Source organism: Anguilla rostrata, chromosome 7 (genome assembly GCF_018555375.3).
Source record: "Anguilla rostrata isolate EN2019 chromosome 7, ASM1855537v3, whole genome shotgun sequence".
NCBI lineage: Eukaryota > Metazoa > Chordata > Actinopteri > Anguilliformes > Anguillidae > Anguilla > Anguilla rostrata.
Genome location: NC_057939.1, coordinates 49,950,526 through 49,978,111, shown reverse-complemented (window position 1 = coordinate 49,978,111; position 27,586 = coordinate 49,950,526). Strand labels below are relative to the sequence as shown.

At 46.5% G+C, this 27,586-nt stretch overlaps 1 protein-coding gene across 5 annotated transcripts in view; it reads left to right on the top strand.

Moving 5' to 3' along the window:
- The window catches only part of LOC135259944 (receptor-type tyrosine-protein phosphatase delta-like), a 550,399-nt gene that overhangs the window by 515,784 nt on the left and 7,029 nt on the right, over positions 1–27,586 (top strand). For 3 of the 5 annotated variants that reach the window (XM_064344908.1, XM_064344909.1, XM_064344910.1), the window contains 11 exons: positions 1,200–1,211; positions 3,971–4,083; positions 6,969–7,010; positions 7,562–7,659; positions 10,635–10,758; positions 14,439–14,617; positions 17,890–18,009; positions 18,349–18,503; positions 24,987–25,272; positions 26,448–26,626; positions 27,040–27,166. In XM_064344908.1, coding sequence (XP_064200978.1) covers positions 1,200–1,211; positions 3,971–4,083; positions 6,969–7,010; positions 7,562–7,659; positions 10,635–10,758; positions 14,439–14,617; positions 17,890–18,009; positions 18,349–18,503; positions 24,987–25,272; positions 26,448–26,626; positions 27,040–27,166 — 1,435 coding nt within the window. The remainder of the gene's footprint in view (positions 1–1,199; positions 1,212–3,970; positions 4,084–6,968; positions 7,011–7,561; positions 7,660–10,634; positions 10,759–14,438; positions 14,618–17,889; positions 18,010–18,348; positions 18,504–24,986; positions 25,273–26,447; positions 26,627–27,039; positions 27,167–27,586) is intronic. The other 2 variants (XM_064344911.1, XM_064344912.1) reach the window with 2 other exon arrangements.

Genomic DNA, 27,586 nt, shown 5'->3' with positions numbered 1-27,586 from the left:
GATCTTCGATCGTCAGACATGAAACGGGTTTGAAATACTGGCACAGAACCTTGTGAGGCTAAATCCCGCCACGGCTAAATCCCGCTATGTGACCGATCGCGCAGGTTTCCCAACGAGGAATCCCGCGGACTTGCGCATGGTCTCCGTTCTGGCGCTAGGAACGTGTGCGATGGACAGGTCAGAGGTGTCCAGTGTCGCTGTTTCAGAGTGAAACTTTAAACGTGGAATTGCAAACAGAGGAAAGGAACGATCTATAGTCGTCATCATTTAGATATTTATATTTATCAGCATTTCAATTAAAATCTACCCCCCGCCCCCTCCCCTCCCAGTCACCCTTGCATACCTGTGGCTGGGCAAAGGTGACCCCAGAGGTGGAGTGACTCTAACTCGATTAGCAGTGGAATGGATAGCAGCTCATCAAGCTGAATTCAAAGTAAAATTGCTGCTCTTTTTCCCAGGGAAAATATTGGCTCTATTTGGATTTTTATTATTGCACGTGATACTGACGCTTCGTGGGTTCTCCTGCTGAGAAAACATCTCATTCGGAATGTGAATCGGCTGTATTAGCATATGTCACCGTTCACCTGCAATCACATCCTTGACAGGTAGAAATCATCTTAGCGGTTTATAGCATTGTACTTGTGTGAAATATGGCATTGGGCTCACATAAGTGCAAAATGTACCATATCAGATTCTTTTATTTTTTTTTCATTATTTCTTTGATGCTTTACATGTCACATTGTTCGTGTTGAGCAGAGCACAGTCAACGTGTTATTCATCAAACAGTGTGTTTTCTGGGTGTAGAAACCATCCCCTAAATGCACATCTGGGACGTACAGTCTGTCTGGATGCACCTGGTATTAAATTATAGTTTCATGAGAACAAACACGACCCCAGGCAGTGTATTGTCAGTAGTGGGGCGAAACTAATGTGTCACGCAAACTGAAATAATTTCTGTTGCGATGCAGATGCCATTATCGTTTTTTTTTTAATTTATTTATTTTTTTTTAGCTCCCCTCCACATTTCCCATTACGGTATTATTAGAGCACATTATGTGTCTTATGAGCCCTCGGTTACTAATTTTTGCTAATCTGAAGACGGCGATGACAAAAATACCCTGTTGTCATAGCGACGTGTCACACGGCCTTGCCTTCTAACGCCCTTGCTTTATTTTCCCCGTCGCTCGCGAACGGAGCAGCAAGCCAGACAGGTAAGACGAGACGTCAGCTCGGATGAACCATAAACCCCCCCCCCCCCACTCGTCCTCTTAATCCCACATCACAACTGCCCCCCCCCCCCACCCCCAGATGTCAGAGCAGAAAATTCCTTTCGATACATTTTATCCCTGTTTTCTTTTTTTACCCCTGGTATTCATCACCCACCCCACCCCACATACACACACACCCTTCAGCTGTCTGCCTTGCAAATATTATTGCGGCCAAAAGTACACTTTCAGAAGGCTGCACTGAAAGAGTTGTCAGCTCTCTGCCCCCCCCCCCCAGACAGCCGTGTGACTGAAATATGAAATTAACAGAAAACGCTTTTTTTGCCAGCTGGTTCTCGTTCAGTATATTTTGGTGCACGGCATGTGTTGGGAACCTGGGAAGGGACAGGTGTACGGCACTGGTGGAATGCCAGGGTCTTCCTGTTTATTTTGCTCACACATAAAGTTCCTCTTCAAATGGGTAGATCAGATCTAGTTTGTCCAGTGCGACATCCTTAACAATCGTATATTTCATATGTGTTCACTGGTAAATAGTTTGCAAGTCTGTGTAAATCAACCCCCAGTTGTGTTGAGATACGGTAATTGTTGGAGACTAAAAGCATTGCAGCTGTCTTGCTGTTAATGGACCAGTACATATTTATTTATATTTATTTACATTTATTTTTAACTGCTAAGTTTGAAAATGAATGTAGCTGTCGATACTTTTTTGTTTGTTTTTGTTATGATCCCTAAATTGGCTGTGCAATAGCAATCCAGCGGCCTGTAAAATTGGCTCTAAATTGTTATTGCTTTTGAAGAGGTTATCGATTTGTTTGCATTCACCATGGCTACAGTATGTGATTTTTTTTTTTTTTTTTTCATAAGAGGTTATCTTGTCCTTTTGCAGTTTCATCCGTATTCTGGAGATTGGAAAAAAATATCTCAGATATTTAGATATTTATCAAAACATGAACCAATGACACTATTCGTTCTCCGTGATGTCATAACGATTGACTATTTGACTGTTTAAACACAATGGGTCGATTTACGTGATATACATTTCTGAATGCTAATGCTTTGATGAAGAAGTACCAATATGTATATATATAACCCAAGATAGTATACTGTCTAAACAGACCCAAAACTGTTGTCTTCTCACTCTCTTTACAAGTTTGTAAAAGAGCACGGTTGCCTACTTCAGCATGCCCTAAAGAAATGCATGCTGTTACAGATTAGATACCACACCTTACCCGTGTCATTTTTATAGCTGGAAACGGCTTGGATGTCTAATGTTAATAAACCACAAGTAGACATGCATATATATTTTTTCAACAGCATGATATCACGATCAAATTTACTCTCCGGCCAGGAGCAGTCTTTGTGCCGGTACTGTGACTATTTTGCAACATTTACTCCTCTTTTCCTGCATAAAGCCCTTCAGGCATTTCATTTTTTCATTGTCAGTTCAATTCATTCGGGTTCGAGCCTTCTACGGCTGTTCAGGAGCCTGTACACAAGCCCTGGCGCAAGAGCATCGTTACCAGTTTCTCTGCAAGTTAACAGAATCGTGATGAAAAAAATAATAATAAGCTCAGATCTTTTAGCCCACGCCTGATGTTCTGAGCAATCCTCGACATCACTTGCAAGCTTTATGTATTTATCTTGCATAACGTTGCTATGCACTGCTGGTCGTTGAGCATGTATAACTCTCCATTTTACTCGTGTTCATTTCACCTCCCGAATGGGTGACCTCACAACTCTTTGACCTGTCATTACCTTTGCCTTTAAAAAAAAAAAAATTCACTGGCATACTAAATAGTGAATTCTCTAGCCTGTTTTTAGCTAGCCTGTTAGCTATAAAATGGTTGATTTTCATATATTTTAAGTGAAATGCTTTTTTTATTTTTTTATTTTACAATTACGGGTGAATAGCAACGTATTTCACAATAATTCACTCAAAACGTACTATAATTGACAGACTGTAAGCTGGGTAACCAGAACATGAGCAAAAGTCTCATACTGGTTTGCAGGAATTTTTAAGCTCCGCCTTCCAACAATGGTCATCCAATCAGAATGACATGCGTATAGTCTATGAGAATTAGACACAGAACATTAAAAAAGGCCATAATAATGCCTTTAACAATATGAGCAGATCTGACAGAGGACCTGTTTTTATGGAGGTTTTAAAACCAAAGCAGATTATCCAAAGTGCATTCTGCAATATTATTTTGCGATTAATATTTGTTAATGTATGTGGCTTTGTCTAAACTCATAAGATCATTCATCTACATAATATAAGCCTTAAATTCCATGACGTAATCTGTTATCACGTGTTTAAGTGAAAATATGTTATAAAATGTTTTGATTTGCTTTGTTACTCCCTGGAAACAAAGAATATATTTCGGAAGCAGTTTTTTAACATTTTTTAAGTATTCACAAAGACTGTTCTCCTTCTGCAAGTCCTGTTCACTGACCCACTAATCCTATGAACTTCAGAGTACATGTTGCTTTGGTATGAACCTACATGTACAAATAGGAGCCTTCTACGTACAGTAAACACATAAGGTTTATTGCACTGGCTTGTATTTTTTGTTTAGATGGCTGTGTACAATTAAGTTGCATAAGAAAAATAGCCATTAAAACAACAAATTATTATTATTATTATTATTATTATTATTATTATTATTATTAGTAGTAGTAGTAGTAGTTGTATTGGCATTATTTCTCTACACCGTCATCCTTACTTTATATCTCCGTTGTTTCAGGAAACGGGCGGAGTCAGACGGCAGAAAAGGAAGCCTTCCCAACAGCAAGGAGATCGCGTCCCATCACCCCACCGACCCCGTGGAGCTGCGGCGTCTCAACTTCCAAACGCCCGGTAAGAGCTCCGCTTCCCGAAATTACCCGTCTCTCCGCTCTCAGAACACCCCCCGCCCCCGCAGCTGGCACGCACCCGAGTGAATTCCTGGAAATAAAAACTGCGAGTGCGTCCGTAGAAACGTCAGCTTCCCCCCTCAGCGAGAAAAAAGAAAAATTATTTTGGTAGTACCCCAGATGGGAGGAAGAAATCAGCATTGTGCTTGTTCTTCTGCAAAAGCAAAGTATGTGTATGTAGTTTTGTGCATTTTTGTTAACCTTTTAAAATGTTAATGTTAAATATTTTACGTAGTTGAAAGGGTAATCAGCAATATGATTCAGCACATTTTTATACCCGGGAAATATACTGGCCGATCTTTTGGAAAGTTTGCATAAATCTGCTTATCCACACATGTAGATGTAATCCATGCCTTAGAGACCTTTGTCCTGTTGCCCTGTGTGGCCACGTGAGTTCACACGACACACCTGCAAAAATTGACATCACCCTTCCAAGGACATGTAAGGAAAAGTCCGGAGTCCTTAGCAGGAATTTAGCTGGAAATTTTGGGCGAGTGCCACGCCAGGTCATCCGCGAGTAATGACAGGCCACAGCAGGCGAGCGATCTGTGGAAAAGCGCCAGGCCAGGTCCGTCGAGCATCTCGGAGACGGGACGGTCGGATGACAGGTGGAGAAAAACACCGCAAGGCGGGCGCTTTCCGCGCCGTCGACAGTTCGAGCGATCCACGTCGGCCCCTGTGGGGCCTCTGCGGAGAGGCGGAACCCCTGGGAGCTGTGGAAGGAAGGATTTGGTAAAAAAGGAGCAGCCGTGCTCATGTCGAGGGTTTGCGGAACGAGTGACGCTGGACAGGGGGAAACTGGCAGGATCGTCCGTCTGTCTGTCTGCCGGCGCACAGGTGCGCATATTTGACGGAAAAGAGCCGACATGCAGAACATTCTGATTCACCCTTCGGTCGACCTCGTCGGAAAATCCAGGACGTCGACAGTTTGATTTTCAAAAGACGTTTGGACCAAATAAGTGTGATGGTGTAACAGTTCAGTACCATGCTCAAAGGTACATCAGCAGTGTCCCTCTCGGGATTTGGGACCTGCGACTTCAAGCCTCATTCCCTAACCATTATACTGCCCCCCCCCCCCCCCCCTTCCCCACCCCCAAGTTTACAGAGTACATCATTCCACCCCGAGGAGACATCTGTTTTCAACAGTTTCCCGCCTTTTCAAACGGACACCTTTTCAAACAAGCGTCGACCGTTGGCCGCGTGTGTTGTTCTGTCGGCTGCACTGAGCGTGTGGCAGCGTAGGAAACTACAGGAGTTCTTCCTCAGGAAAGTGGGGGGCGTGAGTACTCATTTAGAAGGGACCGTCCCCCCTCTCCCGCTCGGGCGTGGATCCGCTGATCGTTCCCTTCGTCTACGACCCCGGCACCTCGGATCAATCCTGCGCGCTGTCTCCGCCTTGCTCATCTTCCGCTCAGCGTCGCCTTCTCTCATCACATCACTCTGCATTCATTTAGAAGACTCTCTAGCCCAGAGCGACTTGCAGCGCAAAAGGACCGAAGTGCATTCACGTGATTTATGTGAGCAGTACTGCCGGACCTGACTAGCGACATTCGCGTCGTTAGACAGGTCTAAGGTGAGTGCGTAATCAGCATCACCACGGTACGGATGCTGAATACGTAGATTACATCCGTAGCAGGCCATTAAAAAGAACCCATAAAAAAATACCATTAAAGCAAATGGGAGGAGGCGCTACCTGTAGGGTGGGAGTTGTAGTCTCTCAGCTTCCTTCAGTCCTTCAGTTCCTTATTGGATATAGCCACTTCTCAGCCTCCAAGTGGGTGGAGTCAAGGCGTGTCCTCTTCTGAAAGGCTCGGCCCAGCTCTTGGACGCGCTGTTTTTTTTTTTTCCCGCCATTTCCTGCGGATGGCCCTCGACGTTAGCGTCGCGCCGCGGCGAGCGGCGGATTCGCTGTGGGCTGCCAGAGAGCTGGATTTCGAGTGGTTTCAGCATTCGGGGGGTGAGGGGGGGGGGGAAGAAAAAAACACACCACCCGTTCTCGTCGAGAGAAAAAAGGAAAGCTTTCCATTAGCGGATGCCCACTTATGTTATCAGTGGAGATGAAAGGCCTGGAGGACTCACACACACACACACACGCCTCACGATGCTGGCGAAGAGCGAAAATGACGCGCCGCTCCCACGCTATGGAGACTTCTGATTTCCGGAGGCCTGCCTGGAGTGCTCTTGTGTTCCTCCCACGGGGGGTTAGGGTTTGTCCCAAATGCTTGTACCCGCCACCTGCATTCCGGTGGCCCTGAAAGCCTGTCCCTTCTCCCTGCTCGCACCATCAGCTGTGATTCGCTATTCTGCTTCTCCCCATTCGTTTGGGTTCATTATGAAAAATTGAATTTTGGGTTTAAGGGTGGGGAGGTGACATCTCAATTTGACGTGAAACCCCAAAATTGTCTTTTAAGTGTGATCTCACTCATTTACTAATTTATTTATTTATTTTACTCCTTTATGTGAGAGTATATATATTATATATATTCTCCTATTACAGTATTTACTTTACATGGTCAGGATTTTAGGAAGTCTTTGCAAGTGCATGGATTTTTGCAGTGGGTGTCAGACAACTCTAGCATGAAAATGTTTGTTTTACTAACACAAGCTACAGTGTAATAAAATGAGAAAAAGCTGGCTGGATATGCAGTGTGAATCCAATAGGATATGTAATCTGTTCTGCAATATGCACTGTCCACATATCTGACTGTGTTTTTATTTGTTAATTAATTTATTTTTGTTTGTTGATTTTTATTATTTAATTTAAAAGTGTTCACCACATTGATGCAACGTCTCCCAAACGTTTTATTCATCCAGCCATTTCCTTTACAGGTTCAGGTGTCTCCGGTTACCCCGGTAACCTCCATTTGTCAAGTTAGTCGGTCTTGTTTCTGCACACTGTCACTATCTTTTTTGGTGTTTACACCCCCGTACCTCTTTCTATTCAGGCCTGTAGCCTATCTCACGCCATGTAATCCGTTCAACATTCATGCCAGCCATTGCAGGAGGCGGAGTTTGGAATGATGACACAGTAACATGTCATTACTCAAAGCAGACGTCGACATCGGGCCTAACTTTTGTGTTCCCTGGTTTGTTTTGTTTCTGTTGTTTTTTTTGTCTTTTTTTGTTGTTCTTTTTTTTTTGTTTTGGTCATGCTAACTTTGTCGCTGCTTGGTGCTAATAACATGTTCTTTCACGATAGGAATGTACGCTTGGGAAGTATGCTTGGTGACTTCTCATTGGCTTCAGTGTCCATACCCTATGAGCATGCCACTGCTTTGAGTGAACAAACTGCCTAACAAGAGTCACCTTTCCATTACTATTTTATACACATGCTACTTCTAATCTGTGACTGACTCCTTTATTCTGAACCGAGTTGTCTGCGTTACGTTTTTTACTCAAAACGTTTCCGTTTCATTTACCAGGCATGGCTAGCCACCCGCCGATCCCCATCATGGAACTTGCCGATCACCTGGAGAGGCTGAAAGCCAACGACAACTTGAAATTCTCTCAAGAGTACGAGGTAACGTCCCTCACGTTCGATTCTTGCGTCATCGTCTGTGTTCCCGGTTTGGAATTCGGCAGTGTTGTGTCGTACGGGTACGCCACTGTGCCACAGCTTTTGAAAGTGATTGATGCATAAATTTGATTCATTTTGTTGTTATAGATAAATATAATCCCTCAGATTCCAGGGATTCAAGTGGCACATAAAGCCCGGAGATGGCCACGTAATGATTCTTTCCCAGTAGTCATAATCCAGTCATTGCATCAATTGATCAATATCACCCCCCCCACTTCCCCATTGCAGAATTAAGCTTCCAAATTGGATGTCCAATGTCCAATGCTAACAACGCCCCAAAGCGTTTAACAGGGATTTAACAGGGAGGGGTCAAACGCTCCTAAAAATGTTCGTTCAAAGTCGACGTGAAGCGTGAATCCAGTTACCGCGTGTAGCCGAATGGCGCCGCCGCTACCTGGGAAGTACGATCGTTTGCCGTTTTACTGCCGTTTCTCTGAAAAGGTCAGAGCGGCCGCACCGCAGTGTAATCTCATTAGCGCTCGGAGCCTGCCCCGCGTGGCGGAGGATTCCGGAAAGGCACTTCATCGTTTAAAAGACCTTTGACGCTATGTTTTAGCGAAGGCGTAATCCCATTTGACGCGTGCTTCAGATGGATGATGGAAGTCCTGTTGTGATTACCGAGGTTCTGGATTTCAACCATTTTTTTTTATTTTATATATATATATATATATATATATATATAAATAGCGCATTTCTACACACATATTTTTTTATGTGTGTATAAATGTGCTATTTAACGCCTGGAGATTGGCATCTCCTCCATCTTGTCCGTCTGTGCTGATTGATTTGAGGGCACAGCTGGAATGCACGTCCTCCTGATTAATAGACTGCCGTCTGAAAAAAAGCCAAGTGAATCCAGAACGCGAGTAGAGCTACTGAGTGACTCAAGACGGCGGCTCATGTCTTGCCCTGTGGCACAACTGCCATTGCACCAAACGATGAGGTCACACGATGGCGAGTTGCCAGGTTACCCAATGGCTAGTTGCCAGGTTACCCCGCCGTTGGTCATTTACTTCTGGCACACTGATGCAATTATACCACCCAAGATGGCAGTTTCCCGGTATGACGTGCTGACATTTAAGGTGACTTGGGAGGGGGGGTCTTTAATAGGGGGTGTGTTTATGATTGAACACCCTGAGGCAGTTATTTCATTAGTGCACACGCTGTGTTTATAGGTTGTGTGCCATGTATCCATTACTTGGTTTGCCAGCTAATATGGTAGCAATTTTAGAGGCATTTGCATCGTTCAAGTAGGAATCATGGACAAATAATTGCTTATGTTTTCCTTATTGTTTTTCTATTTGTGTTCATAGTATAATAATTTGCTGTAGGAATTAAAGATAAATATTCCAGAGATACTGCAGCTTATGTGAATGGAATGGGAGGTGTAATATATGAAGAATCAGTCTTTCTTTTCTTGGAATAACTGTCTCTGATCTACCTGCTGAGATTGGCCCTTTCTTCAACAAATGAAAGAAGGAAAAGCACAAATGTGAAACTTGACCTACAAAAAGATTGCCCGTAGTCAGCTCTCAAAAGAGCTGTTTAATTTGATTGGGGAGAATTAACAGAACATAAAAACCTCTTCAGCTCCAAAAACGCTGCCCTACCTGATTCACATACAAATGCGTTTTTCAGTCCGATATCATTCTTTCAGAGGAAAGTGTCTTACCAATTCAATGGAAACAGATTACTCAGGGAAATACATAGCAGCTGACATTTCCCATTATTTACCGTAATCAGACTGCAATATCACGATTAAGCATAATGCGAAAGTACTGTATTAAAACTAAGCACATTATAGCCAAACCGTACTATCCATTACCATGTTTGGGCTGTGCCTTAAGAGTTGTTGTCGTAAATCCTCGTCCTGAAAATAATGTGTTTTATCTCTCGATAATAATAATGCCATCCATTAAAACATCACATCTAGATAATCAGGATGTCTCTGCAGTCATTTAAGATAAAAGGAATACAGTGTAAATGTATAGAGAGAACCAGCTCGATGACCTCTATTTTATGTGCCTGTGTGCGTACACCATCAGAAACATGCGCATACATATTTTCGGTTGCTTGAATGAAATCATGGCGATGAAATTTGGCGGGAGTCTCGAGATGCTAAATTTAGCGACGCTGGTCAGTTATGTAAAATGGCCGTCATGGGGAAATAGCACTGAACTGTTGAAAATAGCAGCAGATCCAGTCAAGCAGGGCCTGGCATTGCATGCTGGGATTCCTGCTGACTTATGCTCACGTCCAAGAGCCAGAGCTGAAAAATAAGGGCAGTTTATAACAGTGTGGACACTGATATGGCATTGAGGAATGGTGAAATGGAAACACTCTCTTAAATGCTATTTTGGTTGGAGTTGGAGTTTCCGTAGAGACTCTACATTGTATTCACTTAGCCCACACTCTTATTCCCAGTGACTTACAAAAGTGGAGAATGTCAGTTTTTTTTGCCTCAGGGGCTAAAACAGTGCAATATCACCAAGGAGGTGCAGAAGTCCCATTCATAACCAGTAAGTGTAAAGTTAGCAGAGCAATCCAACAATTTAATACCTTGTATAGTGGTGTTTCAAGCTAAAACAAATACACGGCTAAGCCTATCCTGACACAACGTTGTTTATATCATTGCTACTACAAAAGGAAATTCAAAAAGAAAAAGAAAAAGGTGGATGGCAAAAGGAGCTCAAGGGGGCCATGGTGCTGTGTGAAGGGGTGGGTCTTCAGTCTTTTTCGGTTAATGGGCAGGGTCTGTGCTGTCCTGACCAACATGGGGGCCGGTGCATGATAGATCAGCACCAAGGCCTTGAACTTTTATGAAAATGCATATTGGTAGCCAGCAGGGAGATGGGGGGGTCGGGGGGCTTGTTTAAAATTTTGGCTACACCCTGACATGCTCTGTCTTTTCCTTCCAGTCTATCGACCCTGCCCAGCAGTTTACGTGGGAACACTCCAACCTCGAAGTCAACAAGCCAAAGAACAGATACGCCAACGTGATCGCGTACGACCACTCGCGCGTCCTTCTCTCCGCCATTGACGGTAAGCTTTCTCGCGCATTTCCTGCTGATCCAATAGAAGTTCCTCATCAGTTCCCCTCTTCTCTGGAATGTTACCATATTTAAAGGTTTGTTGAGCGATACAAAGGTTTGATTGTGTCATCAGCAGGCAATTCCGATTGGCTAGTAGCCGCCCTGTGGAGTGGACTTCACTTTCCGTTTACTTCTGCCTCATCCTGTTTCCATGCCTCCCACCGGGCTCCGCTGGCTAATCTGTGATTGAAATAACAACCGGGGTCAATTTTATTTATGTCTTTCAATTTGTTTGAAATGTAAGGCCTCAATCAGGTCTTTTCTTAGCCTCCAGCTCCCAGGGGCCAAATGGAATGCTCTTTCAATCACAATTCTCGCTCCTCGTCCCGGACGCCAGTCGGGTTGCCCCTTCCTGAACCTTATCTGAGACATCAGCGCCTTTCCCATAACCCCCGGTCACCGGAATGGAATTACCCTTTTTTTTTCCTCCCTCCCTCTCTCTCTCGCTATCTCTCTCTCTCCCCCTCTCCCTCGCTTTCTCTCTCTCTCCCTCTCTCTCTCTCTCTCTCTCTCTCCCCTCTCCTTCCATCTCCCCTCTCCTCCTCTCTCTCCCTCTCCCCTCTCTCCCTCCCTCTCCCCCTCTCCCTCCCTCTGTCTCACTCTCTTTCTCCCTCGTCCTCTGAGAGACGTATGAAGCGGTGCTTTGAACAACGCCATTAACGGCACTCTCTTAGGTAGCGACACGTCAGGACCTAGCTTGACCTCAGGGACGAAAGCAGAGAGTAGTTCTCCCTTTTGCTCTCCCTTTACATCTTCAAAACGGCTCTACCCTGTTTGACAAGACCTGGTCCGTAGGGCAAAAACGTTCCTCCAGCAAAATCTCAGTCTGCACCTGCTTCAGTTCCATTGCAGATACTCCGTAAATTTGAATAACAGTCTCCCACAAATCTCCAGCCACTAGTAATAGACGTTTCGTCAGCTTATAGTCAGTTTAATTTGGAATCTGACTTCATTTTGACGTTGCGTACCTAATTTTTTTCCTCCAGATTAATACTTAGTGAAGGAATTTGTACTGTCTCTCCTCAGAGTTGGTGAGGACCTTTTTTGTAGGTTAAAATCTAATATACTGTCACTCTTAGTGTTTTTGTGTTACAAAGGAAATATTTGAAAGTATTTTTTAAAAATCTGTATTATGTTTGAAATATAATTATAAAATTACATGTTTATGAATTTTCCAGTTTTTTAGAAATGCTTTTTAGAGATTTCATATACCACAGTATTCATGTTTTTAGCTCAGTTGCAATGGGAAATGAATGAACATCTTATTTTCTGCTTTATTTTTCTTAAAGAAAGGCAAAAATAAACATAATATTTCCAACTCCCTTACCGATGATCTCAATATAGATAGCTCCTTAGTTGTCTTGTATATCATAAATAGTTTGGCCTTTTCGGAAGAATGGCAGCCAGAAACAGATTCTGCTCGAGCCCCGTGATAACAGCAGCTGCTAGCGATAACGATAGCAAGCAGCTAAATAAGCTGCACGGTTTTGTATGGTGGTGGTGGCCGGGGGGGCCGGGCCGGGGTGGGGGGGGGGGGTAGTTTGAATAAGAAATTGTAAAATAAACACAAATGCCGTAGCAAAGACCAGATGCGGTTCATCCCTTGAAAGCAAAGTAAGGCCGGAATCCATTAACTCAACGCATTGACACAACCGAGCGTCCATGTTGCTCTGAATAGAAGGCAAATATGCGGTAGCCTTCAGGGCTTACTGTATGTGGGTGGGACCTTTCAGGCAAAATGGCGGCCCGAGGGGCCTTTTGTGTGCACAGGGTTTAGCCGAGGGGCTTCTCCATATAGCCAGTGCACGAGGTTATGTTGTCGAACAGGCTGTGTTTGCTTTCGCCGTTTCAGATGCTCTCTGTCTTTGTTCTTTTCATTTCGTCTCAAATTGCTCATTGGGCTGTACTGACAGGTTCTTACCAGCGCCAGGGCATTTATATCAGATGGCCTTGCCATCTCTGTCACTGTTATGTATGTATACAGTGCACTGAATACAAATGCCCCTTCACGGGTTAGAATACACATGACTGAAGACTGATTCCTCTCTTGCTCTGATGTCATCTCTGTAGCCACTGTTTTCCCCTTGAATACTGGGATATATATAAATATATATATTTTTTTTTATTGAGATAATTAAAAATGGAGCAAAAATACAATTACCTCTCTACAAAGGTCCCTGTCACTCACTCTGGCAAATACTCTGGCTTATATACTGAAAGCAAGAGCCAATTTCCTGTCTTCCCAGTGTAGTGTATGTATGATGTCATAGCTTTAGCTCCAGTCACTGCTCTCGAAATCTCCCAGCGTTTCGACACTCTCACTGGCTGTTTTTACTGGCTGTTGTTTTGTTTAGATTTACTTGCCCATTTTTATTGCTTTGCTTTATCTTTTGTATTATTTTGTGTATTGAAAACATTTGCGATATAGACTGATTCTATAGATAGATAGATAGATAGAACAGCAAGGAGATGTTTTTCAGTGGAAAGTTTTATGCATGATCTACATGCCAAAAAAAAGCCATTTGTTGTGTCGCACACTCGTTAGATTTGTAGACACACAAAGTTTAAGTAGCCTTTCAGAAGGTGGAGACCAGGATTTGTGATGAAAAAGTACTCTCTCTCTCTCTCTCTCTCTCTCTCTCTCTCTCGCTCTGTGCTGAGTATATTACCTGTGATGTGGTTGTGGGGGGGTTGTGGGGGGGGGGGGGGGGTGATGCGCGGGGGTGGGGGCTGCAGGGACGTGAAGCCCATGCAGATGACACTTATCTCCCCCTGCCATGTGTGAGCATGGCTCAGCACTGCCAGTCTCTCTGCATTGATGAGCTGTCAGCTCTGCTTCTCCCAGCTCTGGAGGAGACCCACGGCCTTCCTTTAATGGCAGCAAGTAGAAGCACAACTTAAACAGGGTTTTTTAACAACAGTGAGGTCAAGGCAATCATTATAATAATAAAAATTATTATTAGTATTAGTATTATTATCATCATCATCATCTTTATTATAATTATTATATTTATCATTATCTTTGTCATTATTATTGTTGCTGAAAGAGATGGTAGTTCACGATTCCCCACTACTTTTAGCGAGGAGGCTGTAATGCTATCGTACCGTTTACACAGAGTGCTCAAACAGCCTGGTCATTCAGCCGGACAAACATTGAGCTGCCGTGTCGCTTTTATCAGGCGATGAGATCCAGCGGTCTTACCGGAAGGGTCGCCGAAATGACTGGAGCGCTTGTCCTGGGCTCGTACGGCAACAGGCACTTACCAGGCGCGGTTATTGCGCCGAGACTTCGGTGGTCGGGGTATTAAGGCACTGTTTGCCCCGGAAGGAGGGGGGGGAGGTGGGGGGGTTGTTTTCACTGCTGCCCGGCTTGTTTGTGAGTCACAGCATTGACTTAATCAGCCTGTGGCGCCCTCTGAACTCCAAAAATTATGAATGTATTCCTGTGCCCAAGCTAATGCTGGTTTTCTTCTTCTTGTCTTCTTCTTCTTCTCATTCTTCTTCTTCTTCTTCTTCTTCTGCTATTTCTTCTTCTTACTCTTATTCTGCTACTTCTTCTTGCTCTTCTTCTGCTTCTTCTTCTTCTTCTGCTACTTCTTCGTCTTCTTCTTCTTCTTTTCCGCTCTTAAGCAGGCATCCCAGGAAGCGACTACATCAACGCCAACTACATCGACGGCTACAGGAAGCAGAACGCCTACATCGCCACCCAGGGCTCGCTGCCGGAGACTTTCGGCGACTTCTGGCGGATGCTCTGGGAGCAGCGGAGCGCCAACATCGTCATGATGACCAAGCTCGAGGAGAGGTCAAGGGTAGGCGCATCTCACAAAATAAGAGCCCTTCAGTTTAGAGCATAATTGTCGGAGTACATTTACAAGATTCACTGTTACTGTTCTGGAACTTTGCTCTTAAGTAGCATTAAAGAAAGTAAAATAAGTAGCATTCACGTTACAATGTAAAACAGCATTTTGGAGCATATAATGTGATAGTATGAAATATTATGTTGATGTGCATTTTCAGTGTTATAGTTTGTAACTTACGTTGTCATAGCGCCTAAGCTTGAGGTAGGTGTGTTTCCTGAAAATCATCAAACAAATAGCCTTCCATTTACAATATATAATAGAGGAATACTCTTTTGTGCAGTAATGTTAATAAATGTACATAACATATACATATATACATATTTATTCCATTACACAGCATAAATTGTAGGTATTCCTCTCCACAGCAGTCGAGTTTTCACTAACATCTCTGATGCAAGTTCATTTAATATGTTGCCTTTCCTGCTTCTTCCATCATTTTTGTTTATTTTCTTGTTTCTTTGTTTCGTTTTCCTTCAGATGCCCTCTTTTTTCTTCTCCAAGGCAAGACATCTTTCATTCTGTGCTACTGGATATCTTTCAGCACTCCATCACTCTTTCCTTCCGTTCTTTTCACGAATGTATATGTCAATATGGTATTTCATTTTTCAGCATGGCCCAGCACTGCTTCATGCAAGGTTTCACTTGTTGCCGTGACGATGCCGTAGCTTAACCATGCAGTGCATAAACAAAAAAATAATAATAATCTAAACGCAAAGCTCTGTCCGGTTTCCACGCGCAGGAAACCTGTGGCAAACGCAGGGGGCGCTGTGGAGAACGCTGATGCACTTCCCCCCCCTTCTCTAGGAAATGCTGCACTGCTTGTTAGAACGCACAGAGTGCACGATTTCAAAATGAAAGTCACACATTTTCTTTCTTTATGCTTATTTTGGAAGGTTTATACGTTAAATTAGCATTCAGACATTCAGTTATGAGTGGTATTCTGGACAAATAAATGAACCCATTTGGTATTTCATTTGTAATTGGCCTAGAGAGGAGATGAGATATCATAATCCTTATTGTTTTCAGCCACATGTTCTTTTTTATTGCACTTTCTACTGTTATTAAACACAAAATGCATGTCTTGATAGTCATATTGTATTTTATGAACTGTGTATTCAATAATATGTGGAATAGCCCATATGTAACAGAGCAGTGAGAATCACTTTTTAATGTGGCTTACTTGTTAATATATTTTGACGTCTTTAAAAATTAAACTTTCCCAGCATGTTTTACATTATTTGTAGATGTTAGGCATTGCATTAGACAGAGACAGTTTTGGGGCAAGTAATTTAATCCTTGGAATTGCTTTTGAATAATGAAATAGGTTTCAGAGGCAGAACTTTGTCATGATAGTGTCAACATAGGGCTTTTATATTTGAGTCTTGTCTGGGACTTGCTAAAAATCATTTCATCCTGTAGCCTATATGATATAGTAATTCTTACCGTTACATAGATAACCTAAATAAAGCAGCATTGCACAGGATTGACTTATGGTATGTGGTTATTTCTGTGTTTGCTTGTGCATTTTTACTGCTTTATGCATTTTAACTTAAAGTTCACTAAGAAAAGGTCCATCCTGGGCTAATTTTGACCATATGTGCCTGGCTCTGTTGAACTGAGATGTGGAAAATGGGATGAATAATAATGATAAGATAATTATGATGATAATGAGATTGAGAGATTCCAGGTTGATATTACCAGCTGTGAGAAGATACATGTTCGCCTGAATTATCTTCTTCATCATGTTGTTGAGTTGCAGGACCGATTGAAAAATCCTAAAAATGAAATATTATACTTCTGTGGATGTAGATGGATAGACTGCTCTGCTCTTAAATCTTTAACTCTGGCTTTGCAGTGTATGTATACCAGGACGCTTTATAACTATGTGCTATGCGTACGCATAAATCTTGTCCATTTCTTTTGCCATAACTTTAATCATGAGCATTTCACTCACTCTCGCTAGATCTTTGATGGTCCTTATCTCAGTAATGTAACCAATGAAATTTGAGTATGCAGATTAAATATGTGATGTCATATTCGTGTGAAGTAGCGGCAGCGCGTACAAAGCTTGGAGAGGAGAGCACGTGCTTCACGCTTTACGGCTGAAAGTGCAAGCCTTATGTGCTTTATTTGTGAGTATTTTCAAACAGCGGTATTTGAAATGGCCAGTTATCTCTGAAAATCTACAGTCAGTAGCGCAGGTGTTGTATTATGCCGGCTAAGGTGGCAGCTCCAATCCCCCAACACCCCCCCCTCCAGCCCCCCCACCCCCCCACCCCAGTTCAAACGTGCCCAGGTGTTGGAATTGAATAGGTATCAGCCCTGTATGCAGTTAAGTAATGCCGCTGGCTTGTAACTCATCGCTATGGTGACATAAAAATAAATGCGTAGCCTTTTTAGGTCAGTTTAACGTCAAATACCAGAGTCTCCCGTAAACCGCGGACCTCCTATTATCCGCGTAAGTCCTTTGCCAAACAGGGCTTTGCACTTTTCCGTCCGGTTTAAAGCCGCTGTAAGTTTATTTTTTTATGCACGCACCCAAGGAAGTCAGGCGAAGGGCTATAACTCACTTAAAGTGGTTGTTTAATTCCGTTTGGCAGTGAAACAGTAATACTGTAATGGACGGATGTTTTATAGGTTGTTCGGAGGGCAACACAACAGCGTAAGAACGATAAACTCGGATCTATAATGCGATTGGAAAAACCGCATTAAGGTTGTAATTACACAGCTTGTCAGGCCAAAAAAAAGAATGTTTTTTGGATCAGTGGGACGTTATAAGTTGGTTTCTCAAATATGAATCTGTCTGAATCAGCAGAATAGGGAGTTTGTGGTTACTGAGATACCTTTAGGTCATAAATGGGTTTTTTTTTTTCTTTCCCGTAACCGTTCACTGACATGGGTAGGGTTTATAAGCATATAATGATTAATGATCGCATAGTGACTTACTGCTATTCGCCTTATTGCTCCTAAATAGGAAACATAGTTCATGCTGTGGCATTTAGCTACAAAATATATAGAATCAAGCAATTATATACACGTATACAGTAAAATGTCCAGAGTTAATTCAACTCTTGACATATCATATTCAGCAGGGACCTTATGTACTCTGTAAGAGTTGATTTAACACTGTGTGTGTGCGCTTGTGTAGGGGACGGACTGCTCCCTTGCGATGTTTTCCCCTCGTCTGCGGTGTCTGTGTTTAACTCATCCTCATGTTCCAGGTGAAGTGCGACCAGTACTGGCCCAGCCGGGGCACGGAGACGTACGGCCTGATCCAGGTGACGCTGCTGGACACGGTGGAGCTGGCCACGTACTGCGTCCGGACGTTCGCGCTTTATAAAGTGAGTCTGCGGGTTCGAGAGCCCAGAACGTCCCGGTGCGCGCGTGTGTGTGTGTGTGTGTGTGTGTGTGCGGGGAGCCGGCTGTGAAGTTTTTTCTGGTTCCGCTGCCTCGGGGTGCCGGATTTAGCTCAGTTACTCGATTAACGAAAAATTAGATCATTTCAATTAATCATCAAACCTTCTGAGGTTGCAGATTTAGGCATTTGGAACATGACTGTGATGTGATTTTTTTTTTCCCTTTAGTGAGTGTTTATAGATTCAACTCAGAAAACCCCAGAGACTTGTACTAATATCCAAATATCTCTCCCCCCTCTTCCGCGCACCCCCTCCCCCTTCCAGAATGGCTCGAGTGAGAAGAGAGAGGTGCGGCAGTTCCAGTTCACGGCCTGGCCGGACCACGGGGTCCCCGAGCACCCCACTCCCTTCCTGGCCTTCCTGCGGAGGGTGAAGGCCTGCAATCCGCCCGATGCCGGGCCGATGGTGGTGCACTGTAGGTAAGCAATCCGCCGACGCTGGGCCGATGGTGGTGCGCTGTAGGTAAGCAATCCGCCGACGCTGGGCCGATGGTGGTGCAGTAAGTTCTGGGATCCAGCTGCCACTAGGCCTGGTTTCAGAGCCCGCCCAGAACATAACCCCGAACACAGAGTCCCTCCTGCACACAGACTCAAAACGCCGAGTCTGTTCAGCACACAGACTCTAACACAGACTCCACCCAGCACACAGAGTCCCTCCAGCACACAGCCCCAGAACACAATGAAAAATGCCCGTTGGCTGCCAGCAGGATCTGCTCGAATGACCGCCATTCCCCAAACAGGAGCAGGGGCTGCACACAGCTCGATTTGCCCTGGTCCCGCATTGTTTGCGCTGTGGATATCCGCTAATCCTTTAAAAGCCTTGGCAGGGGTATGTGTGCACGTGTGTGTACGTGTGTGCATGTGTGTGTGTGTTCGCATTCAGGGTGGTGGATGTTTGATTGGTGTGCTTTGCCAGTATTTGGTCAGAGACCAAAAGGAGGTTCCATCCCATCAGGCATTGCAAGTGTTTGCCATCCCCAGGTACGCGCTGTAGAAGGCTAACAGATTACTGGAGGCGGTGGCGTTGACAACCGCTGATCTCACCCCCCCCCCGCCCCCTCCCCTCCCTCCCCAGCTACGCATACTGAGCGTCCGCGCTATTCCAGCTTGCGCCCCCGCTTAGTTTGTCCCCCGGATAATTGCGTCTAAAATAAATAAAGGGATGTGTACTGACTGCGGGAGACACGAGTCAGCAGAGCCCCCCCGCGGCGTGGACTCGGGAGGGGTCGGAAAACTGAGCCGGCTTGGCACTTCAAACCCCCCCCCCCCCCCCCGAAACGTTCCGAAAACGTCTGCGGCGGGGCACAGACTGGGAAAGATGGCAAACTCGCCGGGCGAGCTGTGAAGGAAGGGATTAGCCAAGAATTAAATTACCACATGCGGGAGTTAATTAGAGCCACTAGCAGAATCAGTTTAAATTGAAAATCCAGATTTTTTTCTTTCCTTGGGATTGCGGAATGCGGGAATTAATGTCATTCCGCAGATTGGAGTTTTAATTCCCTGCCCCCGCATCTGATAACTGGCCGAGGAGCTTAAAAAACAGCCTCCTCGTTGGTGGTTTTCTGAAAAAAAAACACAAAAAAGTTTTTTTTCCATAGCGGTGTACTTCCTGTTCCGCGCGGAACTTTTACGTAGCCTTCGGGGGGGAATTGAAGACGGTCATCGCTCTCCTACCCGTCTTGTCTTCCTGGCGTTCGTGGCTGTTGATTATGCCCTGTTTATCACCAAAAAAAATTTGCAAGTCTAAACAAAAGGTGTCGCGGGAAAGAGATTTTGTTTTGCGGCGCATAATTAACTGCGCTGTACGGAGCCTTGAGCTCTTGATTAATTAGCTGGTCAGGCCAGTAGTCGGAGCTGAGTGATGTTCTCTGTAGAACGGACGGCTTCAGCGATGTCGCCCTGGTCGTATCCAATCGGTTTTCCCCAAGTTGGTTAGCGTCGATACCAAGCCTGTGTATCCGTCCTTTCCTCCAGAATAATTATGGTAAACAGACCAGCTCAGCCCTGTTCCTGGAGATCTACCGTCCGGTAGGCTTTCAATCAAACCCTAATTTGGCACACCTGATTCTACTAATTAGAAGCTTAACGAGATCTCTAGCCGTTGAATGCGGTGTGCTTTGTTAGGGTTCGAGTGGAAACCTACAGGATGGTAGATCTCCAGCAACAAGGTTGGGCAGCCCTGGTGCTGGAAGAAAACAGTTTAAGATCGTTGGCTGATGCTTTTGAACGCCCTGGCGTGTGCTGTGGAATGCGGCGCGTTGTTAGCGCTAGCCGCGCGCCGCGGCGCCTTGCTTTAAGGACGGCCCCCTCGTTTTCCCCGCCACGTTCGGGATCACGTCTTCGCCGGAGTCGTAATCCTTAAAGCAGAAACGAGCGAACGGCTATCGATCGGGCTCGTGACACAGACCTCCTTTCGCCGTATGCAATAATCTAAAGCCCCTGCCAGGCCTGTGCTCTCTCTGCGTCCGCTGCTTCGATTGAAGATGAAAATGAGTCTCGCTCAGACCGGCTGGCGGACCGTGCCTTGGGGGCGATATCGATTTCGGCGTTTTTTGTAAAGGCATCGGTCTTTCATAACGGGGGGGCGGAGCTTGCGGTTTTCGTCGCGGCGTGCGGGGCTCGTGTTAATGAGACAGCGGGGTGGCGTTCGGGGGGGTGTGGGCGTCCCGTCGCGGCGGTTCGAAGCGATGCCTCGGCCGTCAGAAGCGGCCCTCTTGTTTGCGCTGCCGCTCGAACGTTGATTACAGTCATCAGGTGGGACTTTTGCGAGCCGTGTTTCAGAAGAAGGCTCGCATCGTGTCCACATTGTGTAGGGGCCTGTCGACAAAGCACAACCTGTCAAAGATAATGATACTCAGAGTTCACTAGTCGGTAGAAATGTTTTTAATTAGAATGATTATTTCTACTGAAACGTGAATGGGGGGGGGGGGGGGGGGGTGTTCATTATGTCCAGCATGATGGATGACTTCTGTTTGAAAGCAGATGCCTGAAAGCTTTATTCCTTAAAGACACTCTTTTCAAAGTTTTGAAAGCCTAGTTTCTTTTGGTGTAGTTTTGAATTGAGATGGGATGCCAAAAAATGAATTCTCTCAAATAAATCGATGCATTTTAGTTTAAACTATACACTTAAGGAACTAGTTTGGTTTCTTTGAGATGTCACTACAAATTCTCCCCTATACATAATTAGTCTAATACGCTTGGCTGGAGTAAATGGTACGCTATGGCTGGTGAGCTATGGGTGTGCTAGCAGTGGGTGTACTTTTCTGTGCGATTTATATCTATTATTTATAATACGACGGCCGTGCGACGGCCATCGATCAGGCGCCGTGACTGCTGGGTCGCGCTCCTCCGTTGGTTTTAAAGTTCAGACGCGCCGCACCGCCGTTTCCCAGAGGGCTCCGCTCTTCTCTTTTAACGAGCCGAAGTCGTTCTCGCGCCGGCGAAGCCGCACTCCTGCGGACCCGTAAACGAAATATCTCTTCGTCCCGTCGGGGGTTCGGCACGACGCGTCGCAAATATTTCCCACGGGGCCGAGCGCAAAGCCTCGTTTAATAAGAGCGTGTCTGTTACCCGTGGACGCGATCGAATGTCAGTCAGGCTGGATATGTTCCTTGTCGTGGAAACAGCACTGGATGTCAGGAGTCAGACCGTATGTCACGCGGAGTTTGCACGACCGGCGTTGTGACACGAAGGCTAGCTGTGATGAGTCGCTAATGCGCTGTAAAGCAGTGCTGCTCAGGCCACGCGTGTGTGATCTGCGGAGGCTAACGGCGGTACGGTAATGAACGCAGCGCCGGGCCGTTGGCTCTCGCTCGTTCTGCCTCCGGATTTGAATCGCGCGGCGTGCGAGCGCTCCGGCCCATCCGGGCGGCTCGGAGTGCTGACTCGGCGTTCCCGCGGCCCGCTCCCGGGTTATTAACCCCGCGTACGTCACGCGCTCGTGGAGGTAATACAGACGCGCACGGGCGCGAATAAGAGCTCACAGGACACCCCCCCCCCCCCGGCACACACAGTGAGGCACCCCCCCCCCCAAGAGATCGCAGGTGTCCCAGAGGAGCCGGGGAAGCGGGGTGACCGCGCAGGAAAGGAATGCGGACCAGACCCCCCCCACGCGCGTCTCTGTGCTGTGACCTCATCACCACTGTGGAGGGAGAATGGGGGGTGGGGGGGGGCGACACGGCGCTCCCTGTTTCACTGCGCGATTGTGTTCACGATGAGGCTCCCATTTCTGTTGCGGAGGCTGTGGTTGGGGGAGTCGATTTCTCTCAGGGCCTACCGGGTGGGAATATTTGGGAGTTAAGGGGAGTATTTGGCTCAGGACTGTTGTTCACTTTTGTGTGTGTACATGTGTGTGTGTGTGTGTGTGTGTTTGTGTTTGTGTGTGTACATGTGTGTGGTTTTATGTGTGCATGTGTGCAGTATGTTTGTGTGTAGTTTTTCGTGTGTGTGTGTGTGTGTGTGGACAGGCGATGATGCTGACAGCTTTGCTTATTACTGCTTTCTCTGTGTTTCTCGTCGTGTGTGAAGCTGGAACATGGCGGAAAAGGCTGACGTCTCGGTTAGCGCTCGCTCCCGGTGAACTTATGAAAGCCGTCAATCCGAACGGCGTCGGCCCGTGTCAGCGGACGCTCCGAGCAGCTGCGCCGCGCTGTCAGAAACACCCCCGCGTCGAATCGTTAGCGCTCCCGAAAACGGCCGCGTCAGCCGCCCACCCCCCCCCCTCCCCGCTGCCAAACCCGAGGACCGCCCCGCGCTCCGCCGTCTCTCCCTCCATCAGGCATCGTCTCCGGCGCACGCCGCGCCCGGCGCACTGCCGCCAGCCGCTCGAGCCCCCGCGGCGGGATTCTCTGTTACGTCATCGTTACAGATGTGACGAGTCATGTGACGGTGTGAATCCTCATAAATGCTTTTACATGTAGATGATACGCGTCTTTTCAAGGTTTGTGGCGTGTGTTTTAAAAACATGTTGCCAATAAAATTCACCTTGTGGGATTGTAGTTCTGTGTGTGCGCGTGCGTCTGTGTGCGTGTGCACGTTTGCAGATGTGTGGAATCCACTTGAGCCAAACTGTCCAAAACTGCACTGCTGCATAATCATTTTCTCCACATATCAATAATATCAGCGCAAGGTTATTTTTTTAAATGTAGGAAAGCGCTGCAATGCAGACACAATGCGGCCCTTTGCTCTGCGCAAAAGAAACGGAGCTGAGCGCTTCATACCTGTTTCCTGTTATATCGCTGCGAGCCGCTCCGCCGACGGCTAACGAGGCAGGAAAAGCCGGTAATTACCCGGCGGCGGTTTACACTGAAGAGTCGGGAAGAAGTCCGCACCAAAAAAATACGCTAGCAAATTAATCAGAGAAAGCCAGCTCCTTAAACACAACCAGCATGATGATGTGTGGCTCCCCCGATCACTACCGTGAGCGTCTGAGGTTCCTCCCCGCGTGTGCGCCTGCCGCCCCGTCCTGGGACGGGACCCAGAGTTCGGCTCCGGGGACCAAGCGGCTGAGTCGCCGGTTTGCGTAACCTGGAAACGCGCCGCGTGAGCGAGGCTGGGAGGGGACGGGGGGGAGGGGGGGCGGAGCCTTTAAGAAACGCCGGTGCCTAACGGAGCGAGTCGCGCCGCACGCTAGCCCGAGGGCTCGCCTCGGCGAAAGTGTCCGAGCGCTTCCCCCGGGAAACACGGCGGTTTTACAAGCGGGCTCTGTCAGCGTCCCGCGGTCTCACGAGCCGCAAAGCCGACAACTCGTTCCGCCTTCCGCGGTTCCTGCGCCTTATTTTCGGCGAGAGGAAATACAGGAAGAGGCGCAAGTCTATTGACGAGGAGGGTTAAGCGAGGTGAGACGCCCAACTGCCGCACGCGCGAACCTTCCTGCTGTCAAAAGCCGTTCGGCGGGAAATGAAAAACAGAGCCTCAACCGACGGGTACTCGCTGCTTTTAACGCAGCGGCGTGGTACGGATCATAGTCGGTGCTGTGAAACGGCTTTCTTTCCTTGTGAAAGATTCAGATTCCTCTTCTGTTTATAACCCTTTTGCGTCCAAATTAAGGCAATTTATGCTTATAATGAATCAGGCTGGCTTTCACTCCACCTTAAAATCCGTTACCGTGACGTCAGCGCGAGACGTGATTTAATGACAGTAATTAGCGTTCGCTGCACACTTTTAAAAGTTAGCAATTTACCGGCTTCCATCAGTCAGAGAGAGAAAGAAAGGGCTTTTTAGACGGCAGATAAAGGTTAAATAGCTCAGCTGAGCAAATGATTAGCTGGAATAGATCATTAAGGGTCCAGGTGGAAGGCGAGGCGAAGCCGCCAGCGGCGTCAGAGGCGTCAGAGGCGCACCGACGGGGAGGCACTTCACACTCGGAGCGCTCGGATCCGAAAAAACGAGCCGGGGCCACGCCCCCCGTGACGCACGCAGGGGCGCAGGAAGTGCCGGGAGAAAGCGCCCCCTCCTACCGCTACGGAATGAACAGCCGCGTTCCAGAAGGTTCCTTCGGTTTTTGGTTTTTATGGAGTTTGTGATTTCTCATAAGACGTCGAGCTCTCGACTCTCGAATCTCCATTAAAACAGCTTTCAGAAATACAATACACTATGATATAATGAAGTAAACATATGATAAAGATTGGATTATGCCATTGCAACACTACACAATATATGAATAAATGTATACCTTTTTGCCATCTTCAGATATTGCAAGGTAAAACAAAAATATTTAGCTATCTTTAACATTGTATTTTCCATGGATTTATAGGGATGTGTCAGAATATTCCGTCTGTTTCCGTAAGGGCTTCAAGCTGAGCAGAGGCACAGATAAAGGCCTGTTGGCGGTGGGGAGGCAGAGTCATGACGTGATTGGCAGTTGGCGGTGACTGACAGTTTTTTTTAAATGTGTGTCCACAGCGCCGGCGTGGGCAGGACGGGCTGCTTCATCGTCATCGACGCCATGCTGGAGAGGATAAAGCACGAGAAGACGGTGGACATCTACGGCCACGTCACCCTCATGCGGGCCCAGCGGAACTACATGGTCCAGACGGAGGACCAGTACATCTTCATCCACGACGCCCTGCTGGAGGCGGTCATGTGCGGCACCACCGAGGTGCCCGCCCGGAACCTGTACGCCTACATCCAGAAGCTCACGCAGATAGAGTCCGGGGAGAACGTCACCGGCATGGAGCTGGAGTTCAAGGTGCGTGGGGCTACCGTTAGCATGATGATACTTATCCACAGCGACTTACACAACTTTCTACATGGCATCTGCATTGCATCCATTTCAGGTTCAGGTTCTGGTTCTGGTTCTGGTTCAGGTTCAGGTTCAGGTTACTTTATTTGTACCCGTAGGTAGATTTGGTCTTCAGTAGAGTCATCCATCTTGACACAATTTAGCTGGATTCCATTTATACAGCTGGTTATATACTGAAGCAATGCAGGTTGAGTACCTTGCTCAAGGGTGCAAAGACATTGTCCTGCCCTTCTCTGCCTGATAAAGCCCAGTAACCGCCACTCTGCCGCCAAAGCCCCACGGATTTACAGACGCCGCTGTTTTTCCCCGGTGCGCCTGCGTGTTTGACCAAAACCCCCAGGCGGTGAAATTATCTTTGTTTTAAAGAAAGCCCTCCGCCTCCCAGCCGTCGTTGCTTGGTTTCCTGATCTCGGTCAGGTCTTTGGAGGACTCGGTGAGGACTCTTTGCCGATTGGCTGTTAGCTGAATGAGACTGCGCAGGGTGGCCTGCGTTCCCCCCCCCCCCTCCCCCTGGTGGGCGGGGCCAGTGTTCTCAGCGCCCGTCCGGCGCCTAAAAAGCGCGACCGTGGGGGGCGAGGCACGGGGTGTGTGTCGCTACCCTCGAAAAGCGTATTGCGCTCCGTTCCTCGCGTATCACTCGCGGTATCTCCTCGCGCCGGTCCCTGTTCCGCCGCCCGGCCTCTCGGCTCCCTGGCCCGTGTGCCGGGTCGACACGCCGAACGCACAGATCAGGTGACACAGATTAGGCCCGCCAAATCACCAGGCTTCTGGTGCCGCTCGTCTCTCTTTCATAAGCCATTCCACACTCATTCTCCCCAGAAGACCGACACAGCCCGAGCAACAGTAATCCCTTTGTCTCCCCCGCTGAGGGACACAATAACCGCTTTGTGCTTGCTTATGTATTTATTTATCTTTTTTGATTTATTTACGGCCGGTGGGTGCCAGTAATCCCCCCCCAATTTATCCCCCCCTCCTACTCACGCGCTCCTTCGATGCCAGATGATTATTAATGACGTCGGTGTGTTTATCTTAGGAGAAGTGCCTTCACACAGGCTGTGGAGGAGAGGAAGGAGGAAGGAGTGGTGTGGTTTAATGGGACTCTCCTTATCTCCTCTTTGCAGCGTTTAGCCAACACTAAAGCCCACACATCACGATTCATCAGTGCCAATCTTCCATGTAACAAGTTCAAGAACCGCCTTGTTAATATAATGCCATACGAATCCACGAGAGTATGTCTCCAGCCAATCAGAGGGGTAGAAGGCTCCGATTACATCAACGCCAGCTTTATTGATGGATACAGGTAAGGGTTATGGTTTTCTTTCATACTCAAATAAAGAAAAAAAACTGTTATTTATTAAATTAATTTTCCCATGATTCTATGCATTTCAAGAGTCATTATCAGGGCATCGATGAGGTTTATTAAAACACAGGTGCTGTGTGCTTGCTAAAGCAGGTGCCACGCCCATTTCGAAAGTCACAACTGTCACTGCCCCATCTCACAAAGGATATACAAGCATTACAGCTATGAAAAATGATCATCTGTGATAACAGAATGCATTAACATGGTGATAATCAAATAAGGTCTTTTGCAATAGCACACCTAAGAATATGACTGAAGGTATTGTCCAGCAGAGCAGGGTGTGTACCTGTAGAATGTCCCCTGATTGGTTGGTCGCTCTGTGTCATGTACACGATTGGCTGATTTCTTTACAGACAACAGAAGGCCTACATTGCCACGCAAGGTCCTTTAGCGGAGACCACGGAAGACTACTGGAGGATGCTGTGGGAACACAACTCCACCATAGTGGTCATGCTCACCAAGCTAAGGGAAATGGGAAGGGTGAGTTTTTAAGAGCGTTAACGTCGGGGCTCATTCCTGCTCCCACTCTTACTCTTACTGGTCACCGCGTTTGAGATGGGTGATCAGTGACATCACAGGACTCCTGGAAAAAAGCTCCCCTGGCTCAAGGAGATCGAGTCTGGTGTGAGCCTGTGTCAACGTCAGCCTGGGAAATTGGGTTAAAAGAGTGTTTCTGGATTAGCCATCACGGTACTTTTCTGCTCAAGCAGACGCAAAAATATAGAAGTGATTATAAGCCAACCAGCATATGCTTTTGTAAGACATTAATTTAGTGCCAGCACACTCTTGAAAAATTCTTTGCCAAAAAAACCTGGGCTCTGTGCCAGTGCTATATGAATCATATAGCTTATTAAAATATGTTCTGTTTCTCTCATAATTTAGACCCTTTCTCTGCATGTT